This window comes from Cololabis saira, chromosome 9 (genome assembly GCF_033807715.1).
Source record: "Cololabis saira isolate AMF1-May2022 chromosome 9, fColSai1.1, whole genome shotgun sequence".
Lineage (NCBI taxonomy): Eukaryota > Metazoa > Chordata > Actinopteri > Beloniformes > Belonidae > Cololabis > Cololabis saira.
The window spans coordinates 22,425,915-22,447,048 of NC_084595.1; the positions used below are offsets into that span (position 1 = coordinate 22,425,915).

The following is a 21,134-nucleotide window of genomic DNA, read 5'->3' on the forward strand; positions in this document are numbered from 1 at the left end:
TCTCAGTCATCTAAAACTGCCGAGAGATTATTTTTAAGCATCTAACTTTAAAAGTCTTTTAGAGTGGCTATATACACATCTGAGAAAGTTTTTTAAATGAATGTGTCCCATCCAGAGCTGCATTACTGATAGAGCAGTCAATGTTTTGACACACAGTGGATCTTGATGTCTCAAACTTTAGTGCAGAGGATCTGCTGAGAGCTGTAGATAAAATAATGAGCTCTTATCATGAAATATGCTTTCACAAGTTATGGCTTCACTTTCATGTGTTATGAAAGCAGAGTCAGTGTGTAGGAAAGTGATATTCAGTGATGAATCGTGAATCAGCAGTGGACATGTGAGTGATTATTCATACCAACTCCTTGCAGAAAAAAAGCCTGTTTCCATAGTTACTGATGGCAAAGGGTTGGATATCCGGCCAAGGATCGTGGAAGTAATTTACAGGAAACACACACGTATACGTGAGTATTTTTTGAAATCTTTTTCATTCTGTCAGTGTAAAATAAATTTTAGGATGTAATTCCTGAACATTATAACTTGTCTTACCTCGGAGCAAAGAGTAAAAACTCTTCTTTAGGAAGGACATAGATGATAAAGTTGTGAAACGATAAGATGGAACTTAATTGATAAAGTATATAGTTTTTCATTGAAGTCCATGTTTCAAACAAGTCAAGTGGTCATAAAAGACAAAGGAGGCGAGACAAGGGATGAACTGTTTTTTGCGATTCGTGACCTGTAATACTTTTTTTACAATAATAAATGATTCAAGTTTCCATCTTACATGCCTAAGAATAAATTGCGAGTAATTGTATCAATTTCATTTATTTTGTTGAGGTATATATATTATTAGGCCGAAGTGTTAAAATAAGAAAATAATAAATGCTGAATGAACGTCTTCCAAGAATAATGATTCCAAAATGTTTTGCCATAAGAGAGTACGAGCTAAACACAGTAATTGCACTAATCTCTTAAAAACATAATGCTAGCATCACTTGCAATATGGATTAAAGCAGGGCTCGGAAACAGGTCCTGAGGTGCTCCAAACTTAGCAGGCAGAAGACCAGTTGCAATATTACTGGTTGTTTTTGAAGAACCCCGGGGAGACATGATGTATCTGCATAAGACTGTTTGTATTAGAGGAAAAAAAGAAACCCAGTTTAAAATGGCAGATATGAGCAGCACACAAAGGATGTTCATGCGGTATGCATGCCTCAAAGCACATCCATTTATTCTCACCTCTTAACGTTTTGCAGAATACACCCTTTATTTGTTTATTTTTATCTTATCACACTGAAAAAATACTAAATTTCTGCTATGAATCAGCCGAGCCTTAAGTACCTTTGTAATCAAGGAATAAACTGTGGCTGGAAACGTGCTTTTACCACCATAACAAAGGCTTGAAAAAGTCAATCTTAGAATAATGGAAAGGCACTTATAGATTTTGACTGACATAAAACCCGCACACACATTTGGTGTGTTTGAAAACAATAAACATATTTCATAACCTAATAAGCCTTTATGCATCATATTTGTAACTTTTAATTACCTCTCATGGCAAATATTTTCAGTCATGACAACTGTTCTCTTAAACTTATTTAACTTACTTTCTCTTAGCAATTGCATATTTTACAGTAATAGCATCACGGTGCAATCAAACAATACTTTAAAATGCTGGAGTGTGTGGTTCTGCTGCAAAACCTTCCTGACATATACAAAATAATTACATTTAGTACAAAAAAGAGAGATAAAATATACAAAATGACATTCGCAGCTCAACTTTCTGTTGAACGCCATTACAGTAGTCTTCCCCCCAAAGGTATCGCATGAGCTCATCTGTCCCAGAAGTCCTTTTCTGATTGAGGTACGTTGGTTACGTCAATGATTTCCATACAAAGCCAATACATGACTGTATGTTTGCTTTGTGCCCTTTTGTCCATCTGTGCTCCATATGGTACACAGGTATTTACTCATCAGAGCTTGATAGCAGCTTTTGTGGTTGGTTCTCAGAATCTTTCATTTCTTTCCCCATCTTCTGAACATTTGATCTCCTCGTGGGGAGCATTTTCATTGTTTGAGCCTGAGTTCTTTTGTGTTTCGTTGTCTTCATAGCTAATGTTTTCATACATCTCTCTGCAGGCTTTGTTTCTCATCTCCAGGTCCTGCTTGGCCAGCTGTTGTTGCAGCAGGACTGCTTTATTCACACTCGGACCTGAAGGAAGGGAAGAGAATGATTTAGTTTTCACTCCTTGTTTCATTAGGGTCCTCATGAGATGCACACAAGAAATATGGGAGGAAGGAGAAAATAATGCACATACCAAAGTAACTGAGCAACACAGGGAGGAATATAAGGCCATGAGCCATTCCCAACAGCGTAATGACAAGATTTAACCGAAAGAAGAAAATCTGGATTAACTGTGCTTTGGCAAACGCCAGCACGAGGATGCCTGGCAGGTTGGTCATTGCAACACCAGCAAACACCTTGAGGGTAAAAAAAGAAGTAAATACACATACCTATTTCCACCATCATGGTTCACATTCAGCTTTTTTTATAGCACCAAAATATATACTGCAAGTATTACTTTAATTTTAGCTTTAGATTTATGTTGGATTGACACTGCTGGATTGCCTCATAGTTGACTTACTGCACTGCCCATGTTGGCCGTGGCCTCCTTTGCTCTTTCCAAATGTGTGGGCTTTGTGCTGAGGGCAAACGATCTGGTCATATGGGACACAAACTCCACGGAGATGCCCACCGCCTGCAAACCACATGAACAATACAGTTTAACACTATACGGAATTGTTTCTTGGGAATATTTCACTTGTTAATTGTTTAAATAAGTGACAATTTGATCTGTTATTTTCTGAAAGAATGATTAAATAAAAAAATCTCTAAGTGACAACATATATTGCCAAAATGCATCATGTGTCAATATAATTTTGTATAATTTTTCTGTAAATAATAGACTCCAAAATTAGACAACTCTGGAAACAAGTTTCTTCACATCAAGTGTTTTTACCGTGACCAGATTGATGAGGGACACTGCGTTGTAATCAATGTTCCATAATGTCATGACTCCAACGGTGTCCACGACGATCAGGATTATGGTGAGCAAGTTGAGCAGGCCGGAGCGCAGATCCAGACCCAGCAGCAGGCAGCACACCACAAAAGTCGGCAGTAGACACAGGGAGATGTTGAAAAGTCCCTCGGACACTATGGTCAGGTATTGCTCATAAAATACATTCGTTACTCTAGAAGAAAAAGAAAATGATAAAATGATGAGAAACTCCACACTGCTTACACTTCATGGCCAATCTTTCAAAACTATTTCAAAGAGATGTCTCACTTTGCAGAGTGTTAGAAACTAGAACAACGGTACTATAAAGCAGGAAAATGTCATTAAGGAGATTTGGGAATAGAAATACACACGTGTAAGGAAACACTTCAAAGTCTGGTGAAGTTCCTGGAATTTTCTTCATTTCCATGGTGATTTTTTGGGCCAGGTCTCTGGACTTTATCAGGGCAGCAGTGAACTCCTCCGAGTTGGTCAGAGACATGTGGTAAGCCATGAACCGAGAGGCTGGGATGACCAGGACAAAAACAAAGTTGATGCGCTGGCATCACTTTTATTTCAGCGAACAGAACACTTTTCAGATGACTGCAGATGGCTTACCTAGTATTTCTCCCCCATCACCTACCACCACTGCTGTGTCATAAGCTCCTAAACCACTGTTGTAAGAGATGAAAAACAACAACAATGAAGTTGGTGTCTACATTTCGTGATGCTATTGTCTGCATTTGTACTGTATGGGTAAGATACGCACCCTTTGGAGCACTGCAGATCAGGTCTGTTACCCAGGAAGTCAGGGAGGAAGCGTTCAAACTGTGCTTTAGTGGGCCTTATGACACCATTTGGAGAAGAATTGATACACCTGCGTCCGCAGAGTAGAGAAGCTATTCAAGTATGCAAATAGAGAAGTTGTTAATAAGGTGACTGCAATGACTTATTCATGTACTGAGAATATCTGCTAACAGTCTGCTTTGATGTGTTGCTTACTACGCAGGGATTCTTACATATGTTTGCAGGACAAAACTTTCCAGCATTTGGACCAAGGGTGTAGAGGCGACAACATTTGGATCCGGGGTTCAACCAGTCGATGAAATCATCCACCCATGAGTTAGCAGGAATAGCCAAGTAGGATCTACAGATCACATCATCAGTCAGACAGAGCATCACGAACTGTAAACAATCAACAAGCAACCTTGAAGGAGGAATAATACAAAGACGGAAAGCTGAACAACTCAATGAGCGTTGTAGTTTTAAAGGAGGGTGTTTTTGTATATTTGGATGCAAATATACAGACAAACTGTTTTTATGGTTCCAGATTTTATGCAATATTAAACTAAACGCTTTAAACTAAAAGGTTAAAGCAGCAAAAGAGAACTTTTGCAATAAAATGTGCATTTGTTGTTCTTTTCTCTTCCATCATTACTGTACATTCACAGACCTCTTAATCACCTATGCCAAAGTCTGTGAGCTAACTTCATCTTATCAGTGACCATTGATGAACGAGTAATTTTGAAACCACATTGGCTAAAAGTGTGTACTGATTTTGAAAAAAAAAACATAAATTGTTGAGTGAACAATTGCACAACCTGCAGTACATGAAAATGCCAAAATTGTATTATTGTAAAATTGTAGTATTTCCAGCATGCCAGTATGATTGTATGTGCATGTGCAGTAAGCAGTTTCCAAACTAGTAAGTATTGTGATATCATGGCTTGGAGCCACTCTGGTGGTTTTTGTGAATATTTGGTGTGTGACTGAGAGAGATGGACTGTGCTTCATAAAAATGGTTAAATATTCTTTATAATTTTATTGAAGCTGAGTTTAACATTAACCAATCTGATTGCCCTCTATGTTAAAGGTTGTAACTACAATATCAGCACGTTCAAGGATATGTCAGGAAAAAATGATGATAATGTGAAGGACACGGACCGGGTCCAGTGCTGCCTCAGCCCGCCCATTTGCACGATGGACCCATCCTGACTGACTGGACAGATCCATTCTTAGCCTTTAATTTGATCTGATACAGTTAATATGGAGTGTTTTGTTTTCTATTCATTTTTTTTTCTTTGAAAGCAAAGACTACAGTTTATTAATTTAAATATACTCATTGGCCAGACCTTGTCTGCCTAATAAAGCAGCCAATGAGTGTAAATTACACGGACATAATATGCTAGCTGGAAAATATAGATGCAGTGGAGATAAGGACGGACAACTCTCCCTCATAAATATTGATAATTTCTGGTGCATTTTTCCTGGAAATAATACATGACATCTGCTGAACAAAGCCATGAATTATAAAATGCATTGTGCACCCAATCATTAAAAAATAAATTAATTTATTGCTTTTGAATAAATTAAAACCAAAATTTTAGCATTTTGAGTAATTGGATAGATCTGCAATAACAGGAAAAATAAAAATAGATTCTCTTCGGGTTTTATTTCTTATTTTTTTGTATCCACTTTTAATAAATAGAAGCTTTGTTAATACCTATTTTGTATTAAAAGGGTCAGCCAAAGGGAAGTTACTATCGATAGATCAAATATATATATATATATATATATATATATATATATATATATATATATATATATATATATATATATGATCTATCGATTTTCTATCTATCTTTTCGATCTATCGATCTATCGATTTTTTTATTTATTTATTTTTTTTTTTTTGGATGACTCACAGCTCAGGGTAGTTGGTAGCATACTGGATCTTCTGGGTCATGGAGAACTGATCACAGCCCACGCTGGAGCAGACTGCATTCATGCCCTCAACAGAGTTGAAGTTGAAGCCCCTCTTTGTTACGAAGTAAATGGGGACACCAACTTCAAAGTATTTGTAAAGGTATTTGAAATAGTCCAGCATGTAAGAGTCCTGCACAGAAAAGGGCACACTTTGTAAGCTTGCATGTTGATAAATCACTGTTCTCATTGATTAATCATGAAGAAAGTAGTGCTCACTGACCGTTGGCATAGCTAGCTCCTGATCCAGACCAACTCTCACGTTCAGCATGAGGAACAAGGAAGCACAGAACATCACGATGAAAACCAACATCTGTGGAGAATGCAGAGTTGAACGTTTCCAACAAATATCTAGATAAGACATCTTTGTGCATCATTAACTGAATTTGTAGTTTTACCACTATGATCCTTGTCCAGTTGTGCAGCAGGAAAGGGGCATAGTATTTCCTCATGAAAGGCAGAAGAAAGCCCTCGTTTGGCTTCTTGGAACGGTCTTTTGACACAGTTACACAACAGAGCAGTTCGCAGCGGTTGCTGTCTTGGCGCCGAGCATCCAGGGACAGCAGCGCCACAAAGGCCGTCATCTGGAGGACAAAGTCCATGACCACGGCCAAAGCAGCGTACAGTGCAAAAGATTTCACCGCTGGCATGGTGGTCAGGGCCCCTGGTAACGCAAGCAGAGATAAGCACATTGTATGAAATACTCTGTCCTTTTTTAAGTATGTCTCAGCAATGCCTCCAATTTCATGCAGTTTCCGCTGCTCAAATGAGAGAATCTGAGAGGTTCCTACCGAGAAAGAAGCAAACAGACTCAGAAAGACTGCACAGGAGCATGCTCGGAGCCACCTGCCCAAGGACACGGCCAATTTGCTCCTCTCGTGTCTCTTCAGGCTTCCTTTCATCCCTCTGCAAGGACAGGAGAAAGGGACATATTACTGAACATCAAGACCTAAATCTTAGACAGGCAGGAATATTGTACATTCATGGTGCACTCACACACACACACCTGGTATTCCAGAACAAAGATGAAGATGTTGTCAGCTCCTACAGCGAGCACCAAGAACGGCACAACCTGTAGGATGACCAGGGAGGACGGGACACCGATCCATGAGTAGAACCCCATGGAGGCCAGGACAGAACAACCGACCACCAGGATTCCACCCAGACCCACCAAAAACCTGGAGTCCACCTGCAGATAAAGACATAACATTTACTTCAGAGAACTTCTGCAGGAGGGTCCCCACTTATGAGCCTAAATATCTTATATTTTCTTCAAAGCAGGAAGAAGGGAGGCCCAAAAAAGTGGAGCCAGTCAGGGTACGAGTAAGAAAGTCATTAAGAGTCCTCATTTAGAGCATAATTGCTTGAGGAAAGATTTGTAGAAAAGTAGGCATTAATGGATAAGTTGTCTGGATTTCATAAAAAAAAATAAACTAAGTATAAGTAGTCCACAAAAAAGGTATGACAGCTATAATGAAGGTAAAGTATGACTCTCCAAAGACTTACCAGTATGCGTTTACATGAATTGTACTCTCCGAGAGCCACAGCAATGTAAACAAAGATCACGGCATAGCTGATCATGAAGATGGGAATATCTTCTGCCGTTGTTCGATTAATCTCATCCTCTAGAGACCTCTGAAAACACAGAAAGATCAGTGAAAAGTTAGAGAAATAAGAGAGAGCTCCACAGTCCTGTCAGAAAAACTTTAACAATAGCCCTTCGTCAGCAAGGCAACTCATTTATTCTTTGTCCTCTTTTATCTTCATTATCCTTATAATGGATATATTATATATTCGTAATATGGATTCAGACCACGGTCACCAACCTTACAAGCTTAGAGTCTGACATTTCTAGACTACCTCTTCTCCTTGCTCGTGATGCCTTCAATCAACTATTTCCATAATCACACATTTCAGTTGTGACAATCCTGTTTTCTGTGAGCCCGTAGTTTACTGTACCTCTGCCATGTATGCAAAGGTGAAGTTAGCCTGTGGATTTTTTTGGTAATCCTGGACAATTTTAAGAAACTCTGTCTCCCACTGCAAAGCCACTTTGAACTTGGGGTTGTCGCGAGCAAAGTTGTTCAGGGAAAAGGTCATGATTAAGGCCTCAGAATTGGTGTACTCCTCATCTGGAAAAAAAACAGCACATGTTTAGTTTAGTTTAGTTTGGTTTAGTTTAGTTTAGTTTATTGTTTTGCACAGTTTTTAAAAATATACAGGAAATATCAAATATAAATACTATAGGTGCAGGAAGAGGCGAAAAACCCAATGGGCTTATTTGAAGCCTCCACCGAAGATATTAAAATTTCATGTGTTATAAATAACACAAGATTAACATACAAAAACAGAAAGTATAACTACACAAAAGTGATGGCAAACTAAAAATGCAATATATAAATAATAAAGAATAAAGACAAAAAAATAAGTGTGTGTGATGTAATGTCTGTTTGCGTGTTTGTCCTTGTCTTTCATTGTGAAACATGATGGTTCTGAGAGTCACTCACTATTATAACCTCCAACAGCGAGGAAGGAGAAGACTGGAGCCCCATAATCAGCCATGCAGCTCATCCCTAAATCAGTGATGTCTTTGAAGGACAGTGGAGAACTTGAAGAGAGACAGAAAATGGTTGTGTTATTGAAGGGGAATTAATGCAGAGCTGCAAATGAATCGTAATAATAATAATAATTTTTTGGATGGATACTTACTTTAGGCAGTAGAAAACGTGGTCTCTCCAGTCCACCTCTTTGGTCACTCCCAGCTCAGTCATATTCACTTTAGCATTAATGTTGTCCAGACTATTCTGGAAGTACTGCACCAAGCTGTTCACTGCACAGTCAGTCAAGGAAGGGTTGGACGGGTTCAGGGGAGCGTAACACACATCCTTCAGCGTTGCTGTGCGGTTCAGATCATCTGACCAGAACTCTATGTTCTAGGGGGGAACAAAAAAAGCACGAGTGAGCCAAAATAATTTGCCACTGATCCTTAACTGCCACTTTTGTCAGCCATCACGTTCAATTATGTGATCTGCATACCTGTATTTTTTTCTGCAGCTCCAGCAGCTCAATGATGAGCTCTTTGGACAAAATCCCACTGAAGTTCTGTGGTCCAAAGAGCAAAGAGTCGTAAATGTGGCCCTCTCTGCCTGGTGCTGTCAAGATGAGCTGGTTGGTCCTGAAGAAGGGGGTGAAGTGTTTGTCGTGGAAGTCTTTCTCCTGACGGGCCTGACTGCTGGGAGCGGACCACAGCTCAATTGGATCTGTGGTGAGCTCAATGTCCTTGAGACCAGCGGAGAAAACAGCCACGACGACGGCGGACAAACCCAGCACCTTGAATAAAGACACAATATTTGCTACTGACAAATAACTCCTCTGCCTGGCTCACAATTCTGCTTAAAGAACAGACACAACCTGAGCAACAGTTCAGCCAAAGTTATGCATTTTTCTCTGTGGCCTGCTTACCGTGAGGGGAAAGGACGCCATGAGGGTTCCCCAGCGTTGAAACTGTAAACTCAGGAAAGTTTGAGCAACCAAGCTGGTTCTGTCAGCCCATGTCACCTCTGATGGATGAATGAGACGGGGTGGGACCTCATTACTGTTCTGGTCCTTGCTTTCATGCATCTTCTTCTTTTTCTCTTCATCCTCTCTGTTTCCAGACTTCAAACAGCATGGCACGGTGAGGTAGAGCACGAAGGCAGTAATCAGGACACAGAGTAAGATAATAGAAATCACCAGGTATCCGTCTGTGCCCAGTATTGTGAAGGGCGGAGGGGGCGTAGGGGGAGGGGGCATACTTGGACATGACTCTTGGCAGTCCTGGCAGGAGCAGCTCTCGCCGCCCGATTGGGTGGTCTCGTTACACTTCAGAACATGTCCATCGTACGGAGTTATACCTTCTGGCACACTGGCCATGTCACTGTCTTTAATCAGCAGAAAGTCAATGTCCAGGGGTGCAAGGCCGTTACTGGAGTCCCCCTGGAAGTCGTACCAGCGCTGGGGGGTGCACAGCTTGGCACCATACCGACCACACATGGTGGAGATGGCGAAGCCTCCCGTGGCCGGGATCCTCACGTTTTTACAAGACCGGAAGGATGCGTCTGCGAAGGCATTGGTGATAAAGGACTGGTAGCCCACCACGGCATCCCTGGGCTTGCCCAGGAAGGTGATGTTCATGGTCTTTGTGACGTTCACTATCTGTGCCTGGTTGGGGCTGCAGGTGTTGATGCAGTGCAGGTGGGCAAAGTTTTCGGCACAGGAAGGGCAGCGGACGAGCACGGCCTTCGACAGGGTCAGGCTCGTTTCCAAAGACGAGAGCTGTTTGAGGGAGCAGCAGGCATACGTGTTGTTCTCTCCACGGTCCAAAATGGGACACACCTGCAGCAAGGACAGGTTTTTCTTTACAACGAGACACATCTTAACAGTGGAATACATTTTTCATTAAAATTACTCCTTACAAAAAAAAAAAAGGCAAATAATACCAACTCTGTCATGTTACATTTCTGTGCCACTAAAGTAATCAGCAGACCTTTTTTAGTCTTAAGTAGTGGTTTCCTCTGAGGGCACGGGCAGGACTGTAGTCGAGGCAGGGGACCATAGGAGGAATGAGAGTGTCTCCCAGAGACGGGTTACGGCCGCACTCTTCATAGAATCTACAGAAGCCAGGTTCATCTTGGGCTTCTGAAAATATCTGTGTGGAAGACAAAGCCAAGAAAAATTATTACAGCACACTATTATATTCATTAACGTTAATAATTATGTAAAATATTTGAGTATGAGTAATTTCCTCTTAAACAATGACCCACAAATATTTTTGACACGGGGAATTTTGCACTTAACCGTCTCCTGCCTTATCTACTAAACGCCTCCTTATGGCATCTATAAAATGGAGAATTGATCAAGTATATTTCATTTGTTCAAGGTTGACTACCTCCAAACATCTGTAAAAAAAACGATAAATAAATATAGATATAAAAGGACTTTTGATGTTTTTCATGCAGATACAATTCTGTAGATGGACAATTATTTGTCCATATATTGATTAACTGAAGCTCTGGCGGCGCTGCCATTAGCTTTTTTATTGCAACTGTTCAAATGTTGTCTCAGCTGTTCATTTGTTGTATTCTGTTATATTTCTTTGTGAAAAGGTTATCTGTACACCATTTTACACAAAAATTGTACACACTAAATTGAACCGTCACTTTAGAAAAACTCTTTATGGAAGTTTATCTTATGACAGAGCACTGTTATTTATTTGGTTTATTGATTTTTTTTCCCTCATCTTTTTCTTATTTTTCACTTGTTAAATGCATTAACAAGTGTATGAAACAGAAAATACTGAAATGCTTTTAGTTACACAAAAGTTCAGACTTTCACTTGTACCTGGCTAGGTTTAAATTGGGTTGTGTGTTTTTTTGTGTGTTTTTTTTACAGAAGTAAAAGATCAGAGTACTTATTTCACCACTGTTTACTTTGTCTCCCATTTTCACTGAAAACCAGAAACAGAAAAAAGAAAACCAGATAACCAAAGATAATAAAAACCACAGATTACGTTTCATTTCAAAGCACTTGCATGTTAAATTTTGGTTTGCATTTGTGCTGCTGTTCTTCACCACATTACAAAAATAAATTAGATGAACTATATTTTTACAATAATGCCATTTCTTGTTTTTTTATTGTTCAATACTAGCAGTAGTGCATATCTTTTTAAAGACCACTAGAAGAACAGAGAATAAAGATATATATAAAGGGCCCACAGTGTACTGTAATATATTACAGAACATTACAGACTCATTAGGCCCAAGTTTGTTAACAAAGTAATAGAAAACCTCCAAGAGTTACTTACCACACAAGCCAGAAGAGTGAGCAGAGCTGTAACATGGACCATGATTCCTACGAGTGTTTCAGAAAGAGTAGAGACGCAAGATCTTCACCTAGAGTGCAACCAAGTCTCTATTATTAATCACTGGTATATTTGGAGAGACATTAGGCAAAAAAATGGTGAGAGGAACCCTCAGATGTAAGGTTGTCCTCTTTCTCCTGTCGCTTGTCTGTCCGTCTGTCTAACAGTCGGAGGGGTGGGAAGAAAAAACATCACGACATGCCCGTCATCACTCCTGTGATGTCACGGCTGTCTTATCTGGCGTGATGTGGGATTCTGCCAATCACAACTGTGGAAAACTAATTCCTCTATTCAATCATTAACGTGGGAGCAATCTTGATAGGGTTGCTGGTGTGATTCATTGCAGCTTGGTGAGACTATTTGGGGGAGAATCCGAAACAACAACCGCACCCTGTTGGTTTCTAAGGTGTATCAGATCATTTACTGTCTATGTCCCACGTGCATGTCTCACGCTTCCACTGATGACTGGCAGATGTAAAGATCTACCTCGACCTACAGAGATGAGCATGACCTTTAGACCATCTTCTTCTGTACGTGACACTACTGTATACAGATCATCCGATATTTAATGGGCTGAGTTGTTATGTCTTCCCTGAAGATGTTCTTCCTTATAACAAAATCTTTTTCAAAAAATAGTCCCCTTATTTCATCAAAGAGTTAGGTTAGAAAGTGTTATCAGTTGCAAGTTCAGCTTACAAACAAGATGGCAAATCTTTTCCTGGATCACTTTCCTCTATTTAAGATCGACTTTGTAATTAATGTTGTTATCACAACTCAAGGTCAAGGCAGAGATAAAGCTGACAATTGAGTCTTCACAGTTATACCACAGAATCATCAGAACCTTCAGGTCGAAGGTAGGCACGCGCTGAAACTTGTGATAAACAGAGATGGTGAATAAGACAAGAAGAAATGAGACCACTATGACGATGCTGATTGTTCTGATAGGCTGACAGGTCACGTTAATGTACTGAAATGTCTAACTTGAAATACTCAAATACAGTTCTGTTGCAGACTGCAGCGTGCACAACTCAAATCTAGAAGAAAATGTGAGGAATTCGTCAGCCATCGAGGAGAGGCAGTGATGTAGTGGTTACGGCTGGCTGAACTCTAAAGTGTGTCCCTGGGCGACACGCCGACCCCCCCACACTGCCTCAGTCACTACAGTGCTGGTCCCAGGCCCGGATAAATGGGGAAGGTTGTGTCCGGTTGTCTGGTAAGGGCAATCTTATGTATAAAACCCCATGCCAGAAAATAACACACAACGGGGGGTTATTAAACAAAATAAATAAACAGTACAACCACCAATTTATCCACTGTTTCTCATTTTGCATATGATTTCAGTACTGCTCATCCATCCATGCAGTGGCTGTGAAAGACCAAAGTATTAGAAATAATACTATGGTAATAAGAAGAAAGTTTTATTGACTTTTTTTTAAATCTATATTTCCAGTTTTATTTTTGTAGATTTATTTTGAAAATCTCTTTATGATTGCCTTCCTTCTGTTTTATGATGTTTTTTCACCTTTGACAGAAAATGCTTTGGCACTCTCTTCTTTATGAGGGCTATTTCCACCCATAGGAGGAACTGTCCATTGATATAATGATTATGCACAAACCAACGATCACCTCTCACGACATTTAAACACAAAACTTTCAATTTCAATTTATTCAGGCATATAAATAATTTTAAAGGCACAAATCACAAAACTTCATCAAAGAGTAAAACATATTGCTCAATAATTTCATAAATAAATGTATCACTTTAAACACAGTTGGGTAGCGGTCCTCGAAAACTGAGCACTATTAGGAAATTAAATATTACCAACTAATTGCTCCTTGAAAAGAAAATACTACATATTTACATTATTTAAAGTGAATTTGAATCTGCATTATGTAACAGTATGTAATTATGGTTTAATAATAACAATAATAATTATAAGAAGTCTATAAGAAGCTAAAACAGAGACCGCCATGCACACTTTGATGGACAAGAATCATTAATAGCAATCACTAATTAACCCAACATGTGGGAATTTCCACCACGAGAGAGACAGAAAACTGACAGAGAACCTGCACAGGCAGAGGAAAGCAGGCCGTTGAATTGCAGTTCTTTAGAGGCTGCAAGTCAACTCCTGCATGAGACTAACTGCAAAAACAAAAGTTTGCAAGAAAATAAAAAGTTCCTCTCAGATTTGAATTTTAGATCAGACAAGTTTCCTTCACCTTATCAACAAGTTCTGCTGTTTACAGAAAATGTCCTATATAGAAAAGGGGAGAATAAAAGCATACCCTCCTACAGTGCTGAAACAGTCATTTTCCTTCTAATACAACTTAGTCCTGAATCTTCTTCTTTCAGCTTTTCTCTTTAGAGGACAGAGTGAATCATCTGTTTCCATCTTACCCTCTTCTTCTGCATCTTTCTCCGTCACACTAGTGAGCTGCATATTCTCCTTCACATCTCTTCTTTGGTCCACTTTTTTTCTCCTTCCTGGCTGCTTCATCTCCAGCGTCCTTCAACCAGCGGATTCACCGTTCTCCACACCGCTCCTCCTGCTCATGTATCCAAACCATCTTCATTTTGCTTCTCAGTTCCTCTGATGTGCTTTTTTTGACAAGAAGTCTCTTGGTCAGTGCTACTGTCTCCAAACCAAACAGAAGTGCAGGTCTCACTATCGTCTTGAAAACCTTTTACGTCACTCTGCTACTTTTGAATGCTTCTCAAATTTAGAGAAATATTTCTAATCATTTATATTACAAAATGTAGTGTAAAATAAAACATGGAGGTTGTTTAAAAAAAAGACTCCTTTTTCTTATTTTTAGGACTTAAACCACTGAATAATGAAAACAGTGAGTGGATACAGAATGAAATGACTGGATGAAATTGTTTTTTTTTTTAATTTTTTGTAACTTTGCACTATCTGAATAAAACTGGATAGAGCTGAATTTAATAGTTACAATCAAAATGCAAGTTTTCAACCCACTGTAGGTAAAACAAAACACTACTTTTGATTTGTTTACTTTGAAATAAATATTTATTCAACCCTAATCCAATTTTGCTTTTTGTGTTGTATTTGACTGTCTTGTATTATTGTCCTGTACAAAACAGGAAGGTTTAATCTTGCAGTTTCTTTTTATTATTCATTCTTTAGTCATTTTAGTCATATATGCAGTATGTGAACCAGCTCAGAGAAATAAAATAAAAGTGGTGAGGTATGTTCTCATCCATTTGTTCATGTCATCACATGTACTGCATTACAATACATAAAGTTTGTAAGAGATCTTTTTTTTAAATGATAATTTTATTTAGAAGAACTGCGTTATAACTTGGACTCTATAGCACTGAGACAGAAAGTTCTACAGTCATGTAATGTGCACTTGTCAAGCAGCATAAAGAATCAGTGTGGGAATATGAATTTCATGTATGTAAACATGATCTCTTTTAACATTTTATCATGCATTCATAATTTTGCATTTTAAATTAAATTGCATGGATTGGGAGTATATATATATATATATATATATATATATATATATATATATATATCTCCCCAATAGAGGGACAGTTGTATACAAATCTTGCTTTCATAACCTCAAGGGCAGAGTGTCTCATACAGTAAAAAAAGACTATCTAGAGCATTTTAGACCTTGCAAATCTCACATTAGGATATCACGTGCCCCTTATTATCTAATCCTTATCAATCCTTTTATGGCGCTCTCAGTTGTGCTGGCTGGAAGGTGGGGTGAGCCGACCTGCTTGGTCTGACTTCTTGGACTCTGATAAGAATAAATGATGATTTCTTTCAAAAGGTCTATGTTATCAGATACAAAACTGTCTAAAAGCATTAAAGAAGATGATAAAGATAGAAGATGATCCTGATATATATCTTTAAATACAATCAGGCTCTTATAGAAGTCAAAGAAAAATGTTTTACCAACATCTGGGTGTTTGCAATTACCACTTATTTAATAAAAGTGACCCCAAATCATCCACAAGAAACTTCTGCTGAACCACTCTACAACTGCTGTTACAACCCAGAATATAAAAATGTTAACTCTTTCCACTATTACACCATTTCTGAACAGTTTCACTCAATCCTTTTATTGTTGATGTTTTATAGGCTTTCTATTTGTTTAATGATGCACACTATGAACCACTTGGCAAGAATAACATGGGGCGGTTTTATTAGGCCTCCTTCCTTGTTAATCTTTTGAGAATTAAAGAAGCAGATTTTTTTTTTATCTTGACAACAGCAGGTTGCTTGTCATGAAATGTCACACCGTAAATTTTGCTTCCTTTGCTTGCTTAGTGGCATCACGGTGCAGCCAATTCTTGGTGAACAAATTTGGCAGCAGCTAATAAAATAACCAGTCTAAAGAATACGTGAAAATAACAATCCAAACATACAGTCAGCGCACAAACCTTTATGCGGCAGCTGAAATGCACAAATGTTCAGTTTGTCCTCATTCGTCACAAATGTTTATGTCCGTTTCTGGACATGTATTGTTTTACAAACCGAACCCCAGGATTTACAGCTGGACATAATCAAATCACAGAGTTTTAGGAATTAAATCAAAATACCTAAGTGAACTAAGAAATATAAAGTATTTACTCCACCCTGGAAGATGTTTGTAAAGCTTGAGTCTGTTCTAAATAAAACAATTCTTTTTAGGGAATCAATTTATTCCAGAAAAGTTAACATATCCTGGACAAAAACGTTTTTCTAGCCCTAAATAAACAACACAGTTTGAGAATCAATGTAAAATACATGGCTCATTTGGAAAGTTTTGACATATTAGTACTAAAAGAACTCAAAGGTACAAATAAAAAAAAAAAAAAAAAAAATACAAAAACACATGCAGGTGTGAAAGTTCAAAAAATAAAACCCACTACCCTGAACTTAAAAAGTACAGTGAGTATGAAAAGTAAAGTGTGTGGTTCAAAATCTGCGCTGCTTATTGTAGTCTGCAGGCCCTGGAATACCCCTGGGGAAGCCGCCCTGGCCTCCTCCGGGCATGTTGTTGTTTCCTGATCCTGCCATCATAGGAGCGCTCTCAGAAGCCAAGCCAGCAGTACCAGCTGGACCAGAATTCCCACCCAGTGAATTTCTGTTCATGGACATCCCGTGGCCACCCATGTGCATCCTCATCTCTTGCTCTCTGTTTTCAGAGAAGTTGCCCCTGAAGCCCTCCTGCTGCCTCTTCATTATCTCCTCGTTGCGCATCCTCATCTCCTCCTCCCTCCTCCTGCGCTCCTCCTCCTGTCTGAGCTCAGCCTGCTTCCTCTTCTGCACCTCCTGACTGTGGAGCTCCTCCATCCTCCGCAGCTCCTCCTGCCGCCTCAGCAGGTCCTGCCTCATGAGCATCACCTGATGCTCGTGTCTGGCCGCCTCCATCTCCTGCTCCAGCTTCTCCTGAGCCTCCTTCATGTTGCGGTCCACCATGTCATACTGTTGCTTCTCCATCTCCATCAGGGCTTTCCAACGCATGGCGTACTCGTACTCAAAACTACCAGGCTGAGCAAACCGTGGAATCTGCTCACGCTCTTTGTGATACTGCTGGTTTTTGTTGATTATTTTCTCTGACAGCCCCTCCTCTTCGTCATACTGCTCCATGGGTTCCACGGTGATGGGTCTGGGGAAGGCGGTGAGGAGATAGGCGCTCTCATTGCACTTATCCAGAGCTTTCCTGGCCGCCGGCTTGGAGGTGAACTCCACGATGCCCTTGCCCGTGGGCCGGCCCCGGTCATCCACGATCACCACGGCTCTCTCGATCTGGCCGAACACGGCGAAGGCTTCCTCCAGCAGCTCGTTGGACACGAACTCGGGCAGGTTTTTCACAGTCAAAGCAGCTCCGTGCGTGGCGAACCTCACCCGTATGGGCCTGCCTTTAGATAGATAGAGAGATAGTTAGATAGTTAGATATATTTATAGTACCCTTGGGTAAATTTGGTTCACAGTGAGTGCCTCCTCATACAATCTCAAACCATACACTCAACAACACAGGATAATATAAAGTGACAACAGTGCTTTGGCTAAAAGAATAAAAAGGACGGCCCCAAGATAAGAATCAAGATAAGTTAAAACATCAGTAGATAAAAACAGATAAAAACCAAGCAAAGAGTGTTGTTTGCAGGGGGCCGCAGATTTGGAATAGGATTGATGATCGCCTCAAGGTGTTGCCTTCTATCTCCAACTTTAAAAGACAACTAAAAAATAATCATTAACCTATATATAATCTAAAATGCTTTTTCATGGACTGCTGGAATGTATGTGTATGTAATGTTAAGTATGTATGTTAAGTGTTTTTTTTGTGTACTTTGTATGCATTTATCCATCACCATCTCTTTACGGATGGTAACTGCTTATACCATTGACTGTACCCTCACCCTTATATGAACTATGGGCCCCCACCTATAAGCTTTCCTAGCTTCCTTGGGGGACCCATTCACTCTACCCACTTAATTCAATTGTATTATTATAACCAGTACTCGAGTTGTAAAAAAAAAAAATTAGGGGGGATGGTGGATTTTATCATATGGGGACAGATAATTTGTGCTGATTACAAATAATATAATATATTATTACAAATAATAGCACTGACCAAAACAGCTGCAGAAATACTGCAGGAATGACAATAGCAGCAGTTAAATGCAGCCTTCTGTAAGCTTTAAATATCCACTGGGCTTACATCAAATACATCAAAACACAACAATAAAAAACAGTTTTCTGAACTTATCAATATGACTCTGTCCTTCACAGGATAAGTAAAATGGATCACTGCAAAAACTCAAAATCTTAACAAGAATATTTGTCTTATTTCTAGTTAAAATGTCTCATTTTAGTAAAAAAAAAATCTCATTACACAAGACTCATCACTGGAAAAAAAACACAATTTTCACCTGTTTTAAGTAGATTTTCACTAGAAATAAGTAAAAAAAAACTGCCAGTGGAACAAGATTTTTATTTCAAGTGAAAGTTTACTTGAAACAGGTGAAAATTGTCAAATAAGTTTTTTTCTGGTGATGACTCTAAATGTTGAAATAGCAGTAAAACCACATTCATTGATGAAATGACATAAGGGATGCAGGGGCGTCAATTGGGAATGGCAAGGTATGGCAGCCGCCACACCTTGGCTTCAAGGGAAAATGTAAATGTTTGTTTTTTAAATACATTTATGGAATGACTCTGTGTCTATTTGTATTGATTATTCTATTACTTAATACATATAGAATAACTACAACTGCAAATCAGAACAACATGATCGATTTCACTAGTTATTATACACTGCATAAAACTCAAAATCTTAACAAGAATATTTGTCTTATTTCTAGTTAAAATGTCAAATTTTTAGTAAAAGAAATCTTATTACATTTAAGACAAGACTCAAAAACAACCATTTTCACCTGTTTCAAGTAAATCTTCACTTAAAATAAGTGGAAAAATCTGCCAGTGGAACAAGATTTTTTTTGCCTGTAATGAGAAGATAAATCTTGTCCCACTGGCAGATTTTCCTACTTATTTCAAGTGAAAATTTACTTGAAACCAGGGGTGGGCAAAAATATCGATACGGCAATATATCGCGATACGATATCTCCCGATACGATATCGATATTCAATGTATGTATCGCGATATATTGCCGTATCAATATTTTTGCCCAACCCTAGCTGCACTTTATTTTGTGATTTCAGTGTGGGTGAGACACTGCATTTTATTTTTGTCATTTTAAGTCAGGGGCAAGTAGCTGTACTGTATTTTTGTGATTTCAATTTCAGTGTGGGTGAGACACTGCATTTTATTTTGAGTATTTTGTATCTAAGAATAATGCAGACACTGCACTTTTCATTGTGTTTCAGTGTGTTTTTTCATGCAAATATGTTGCATAATTAAAATGGAAAGTTTGAATTACATTGTTTTGACTCAGTCTGTCCAATGCATTATCACTATCATCTGATGTACATATATACAACTTGGATTTTAAGATATGTAATGCATTTTTAAATTTTTCGGTGAACTATGTAGAATATCGCGATATATCGCATAATCGGGATATCGTGATGCGTATCGTATCGTGAGGTCCTTCCCAATACCCACCCCTACTTGAAACAGGTGAAAATTGTCAAATAAGTTATTTTTCTGGTGTTATTTTTCTGGTGATGACTCTAAATGTTGAAATAGCAGTAAAACCACATTCATTGATGGAATGACATAAGGGATGTAAAGGGGGGATGGCAGTTTTACAGGGGGGATGATTTGGACCGTTTTTATTTCAGGGGGGGATGCCATCCCCCCTCAACTCCAGTACTGATTATAACTATTATTATGGTATTGTGAATAAATTCAAACTTCAAAAGGATAAAAAAAATGTGCATTTTCCTAAAAAAACAAGATAAAGGAAACAATAAAACATAAACAGGGCCTGCCTTTGAACATGAAGTCATCCAGCTCGGCCCGGGCGATCTCGGCGATGATGCGCGTCTCCAGGCGGATGAAGCCGAACCCCCGCTCCTTGTTGATGAAGATCTCGCTGGCCTTGCCGTACTTGGCGAACAGCTTCTCCAGGTCATCCTCGCTGGCCCCGGTGGGCAGGTTCCCCACGAACAGCCTGCTGCGCTGGGTGAACGTCTTCTCCCCGGGTTTCCTGAAGCTCTGCAGGTCCAGCGTGAGGGCCGCGTTGGGGTTGGTCTGGTCCTGCTCCGGCTGCTGCCCGTTGCTGTTCCCTCCCTCCGCGTCCTTCTTGTAGTCGCCCTGGCGGCCCGGGCCGTGGTTCTGGTGGAAGCCTCTGGTTCCGTGCATACTGATCTGTAACGACTGGAACTATAATGGCGAAACTGTGCAGGGACGGAGGCGCACAAAGAGCTGCAAAAATGGCGGCGCTACGTGCTGCTGCTGCGGCGGTATTGTGACTTCATTTCAGTGCGACACGCGGACCGAGATATGTGACGTCTATTGGACGCGACGTTTTTAGGAAAACAGAAACAAGAAAATAAGAATAAGCTTTATTGGCCAAGTATGAACATGCCAGACAGGGGATTTTTTTTTTTTTTTGCTCACTGAACTCAGATTTAAATAGATACAAACAAACACCCGAACAAAAAGACTCAGGGACAGCTTCTTCCCCAAAGCTGTGAACTATCTTAACCAATAAACTACCTCATACTGTGCAATATTTTCTATTTCCTATCCATAATGTTCCAATATTCCTTACCTATCTATGTGCAATACTCTTCCATCCTTTCAATATTCCTCCACCCATTCATGTACATTTGTATCCTCCCATTCAATCTTTTTTTTTAATAATGTGTGTGTGTGTGTATATATATATATATATATATATATATATATATATATATATATATATATATATATATATATATATATATGTTTCCTGTTTCCTTTTTTTTCATTTTGTTGTTTACAGT

General features: G+C 39.2%; 2 protein-coding genes across 2 annotated transcripts; both read right to left on the reverse strand.

Moving 5' to 3' along the window:
- Nucleotides 1-710: 710 nt before the first annotated feature.
- npc1l1 (NPC1-like 1) lies at nucleotides 711-11,866 on the reverse strand. The gene is made up of 21 exons (XM_061730823.1): nucleotides 11,659-11,866; nucleotides 10,342-10,503; nucleotides 9,279-10,190; nucleotides 8,853-9,146; nucleotides 8,526-8,749; nucleotides 8,324-8,424; nucleotides 7,776-7,948; nucleotides 7,323-7,451; nucleotides 6,823-7,005; nucleotides 6,608-6,722; nucleotides 6,215-6,480; nucleotides 6,040-6,129; nucleotides 5,759-5,949; nucleotides 4,073-4,200; nucleotides 3,823-3,952; nucleotides 3,672-3,727; nucleotides 3,428-3,578; nucleotides 3,018-3,249; nucleotides 2,643-2,756; nucleotides 2,316-2,478; nucleotides 711-2,209 (listed from the first exon to the last, which is right to left on the reverse strand). The coding sequence occupies exons 1-21, from the start codon at nucleotides 11,698-11,700 to the stop codon at nucleotides 2,004-2,006; spliced, it is 4,062 nt and encodes a 1,353-aa protein (XP_061586807.1). The 5' UTR covers nucleotides 11,701-11,866; the 3' UTR covers nucleotides 711-2,003.
- A 2,822-nt stretch (nucleotides 11,867-14,688) lies between these two features.
- Nucleotides 14,689-20,623, reverse strand: nono (non-POU domain containing, octamer-binding). Its single transcript, XM_061730824.1, has 2 exons — nucleotides 20,132-20,623; nucleotides 14,689-17,595 (listed from the first exon to the last, which is right to left on the reverse strand). The coding sequence occupies exons 1-2, from the start codon at nucleotides 20,506-20,508 to the stop codon at nucleotides 16,653-16,655; spliced, it is 1,320 nt and encodes a 439-aa protein (XP_061586808.1). The 5' UTR covers nucleotides 20,509-20,623; the 3' UTR covers nucleotides 14,689-16,652.
- Nucleotides 20,624-21,134: the final 511 nt, after the last annotated feature.

Coding starts and splice junctions, on each gene's coding strand:
- npc1l1 (XM_061730823.1), bottom strand. CDS start 11,700: ATGGTCCATGTTACAGCTCTGCTCACTCTTCTGGCTTGTGTG. Junction 9,147..9,278: donor TGGCGTCCTTTCCCCTCACG/GTAAGCAGGCCA, acceptor TCTTTATTCAAG/GTGCTGGGTTTGTCCGCCGT. Junction 6,723..6,822: donor TCTTTGTTCTGGAATACCAG/GTGTGTGTGTGT, acceptor CTGTCCTTGCAG/AGGGATGAAAGGAAGCCTGA.
- nono (XM_061730824.1), bottom strand. CDS start 20,508: ATGCACGGAACCAGAGGCTTCCACCAGAACCACGGCCCGGGCCGCCAG. Junction 17,596..20,131: donor GACTTCATGTTCAAAGGCAG/GCCCTGTTTATG, acceptor ATCTAAAGGCAG/GCCCATACGGGTGAGGTTCG.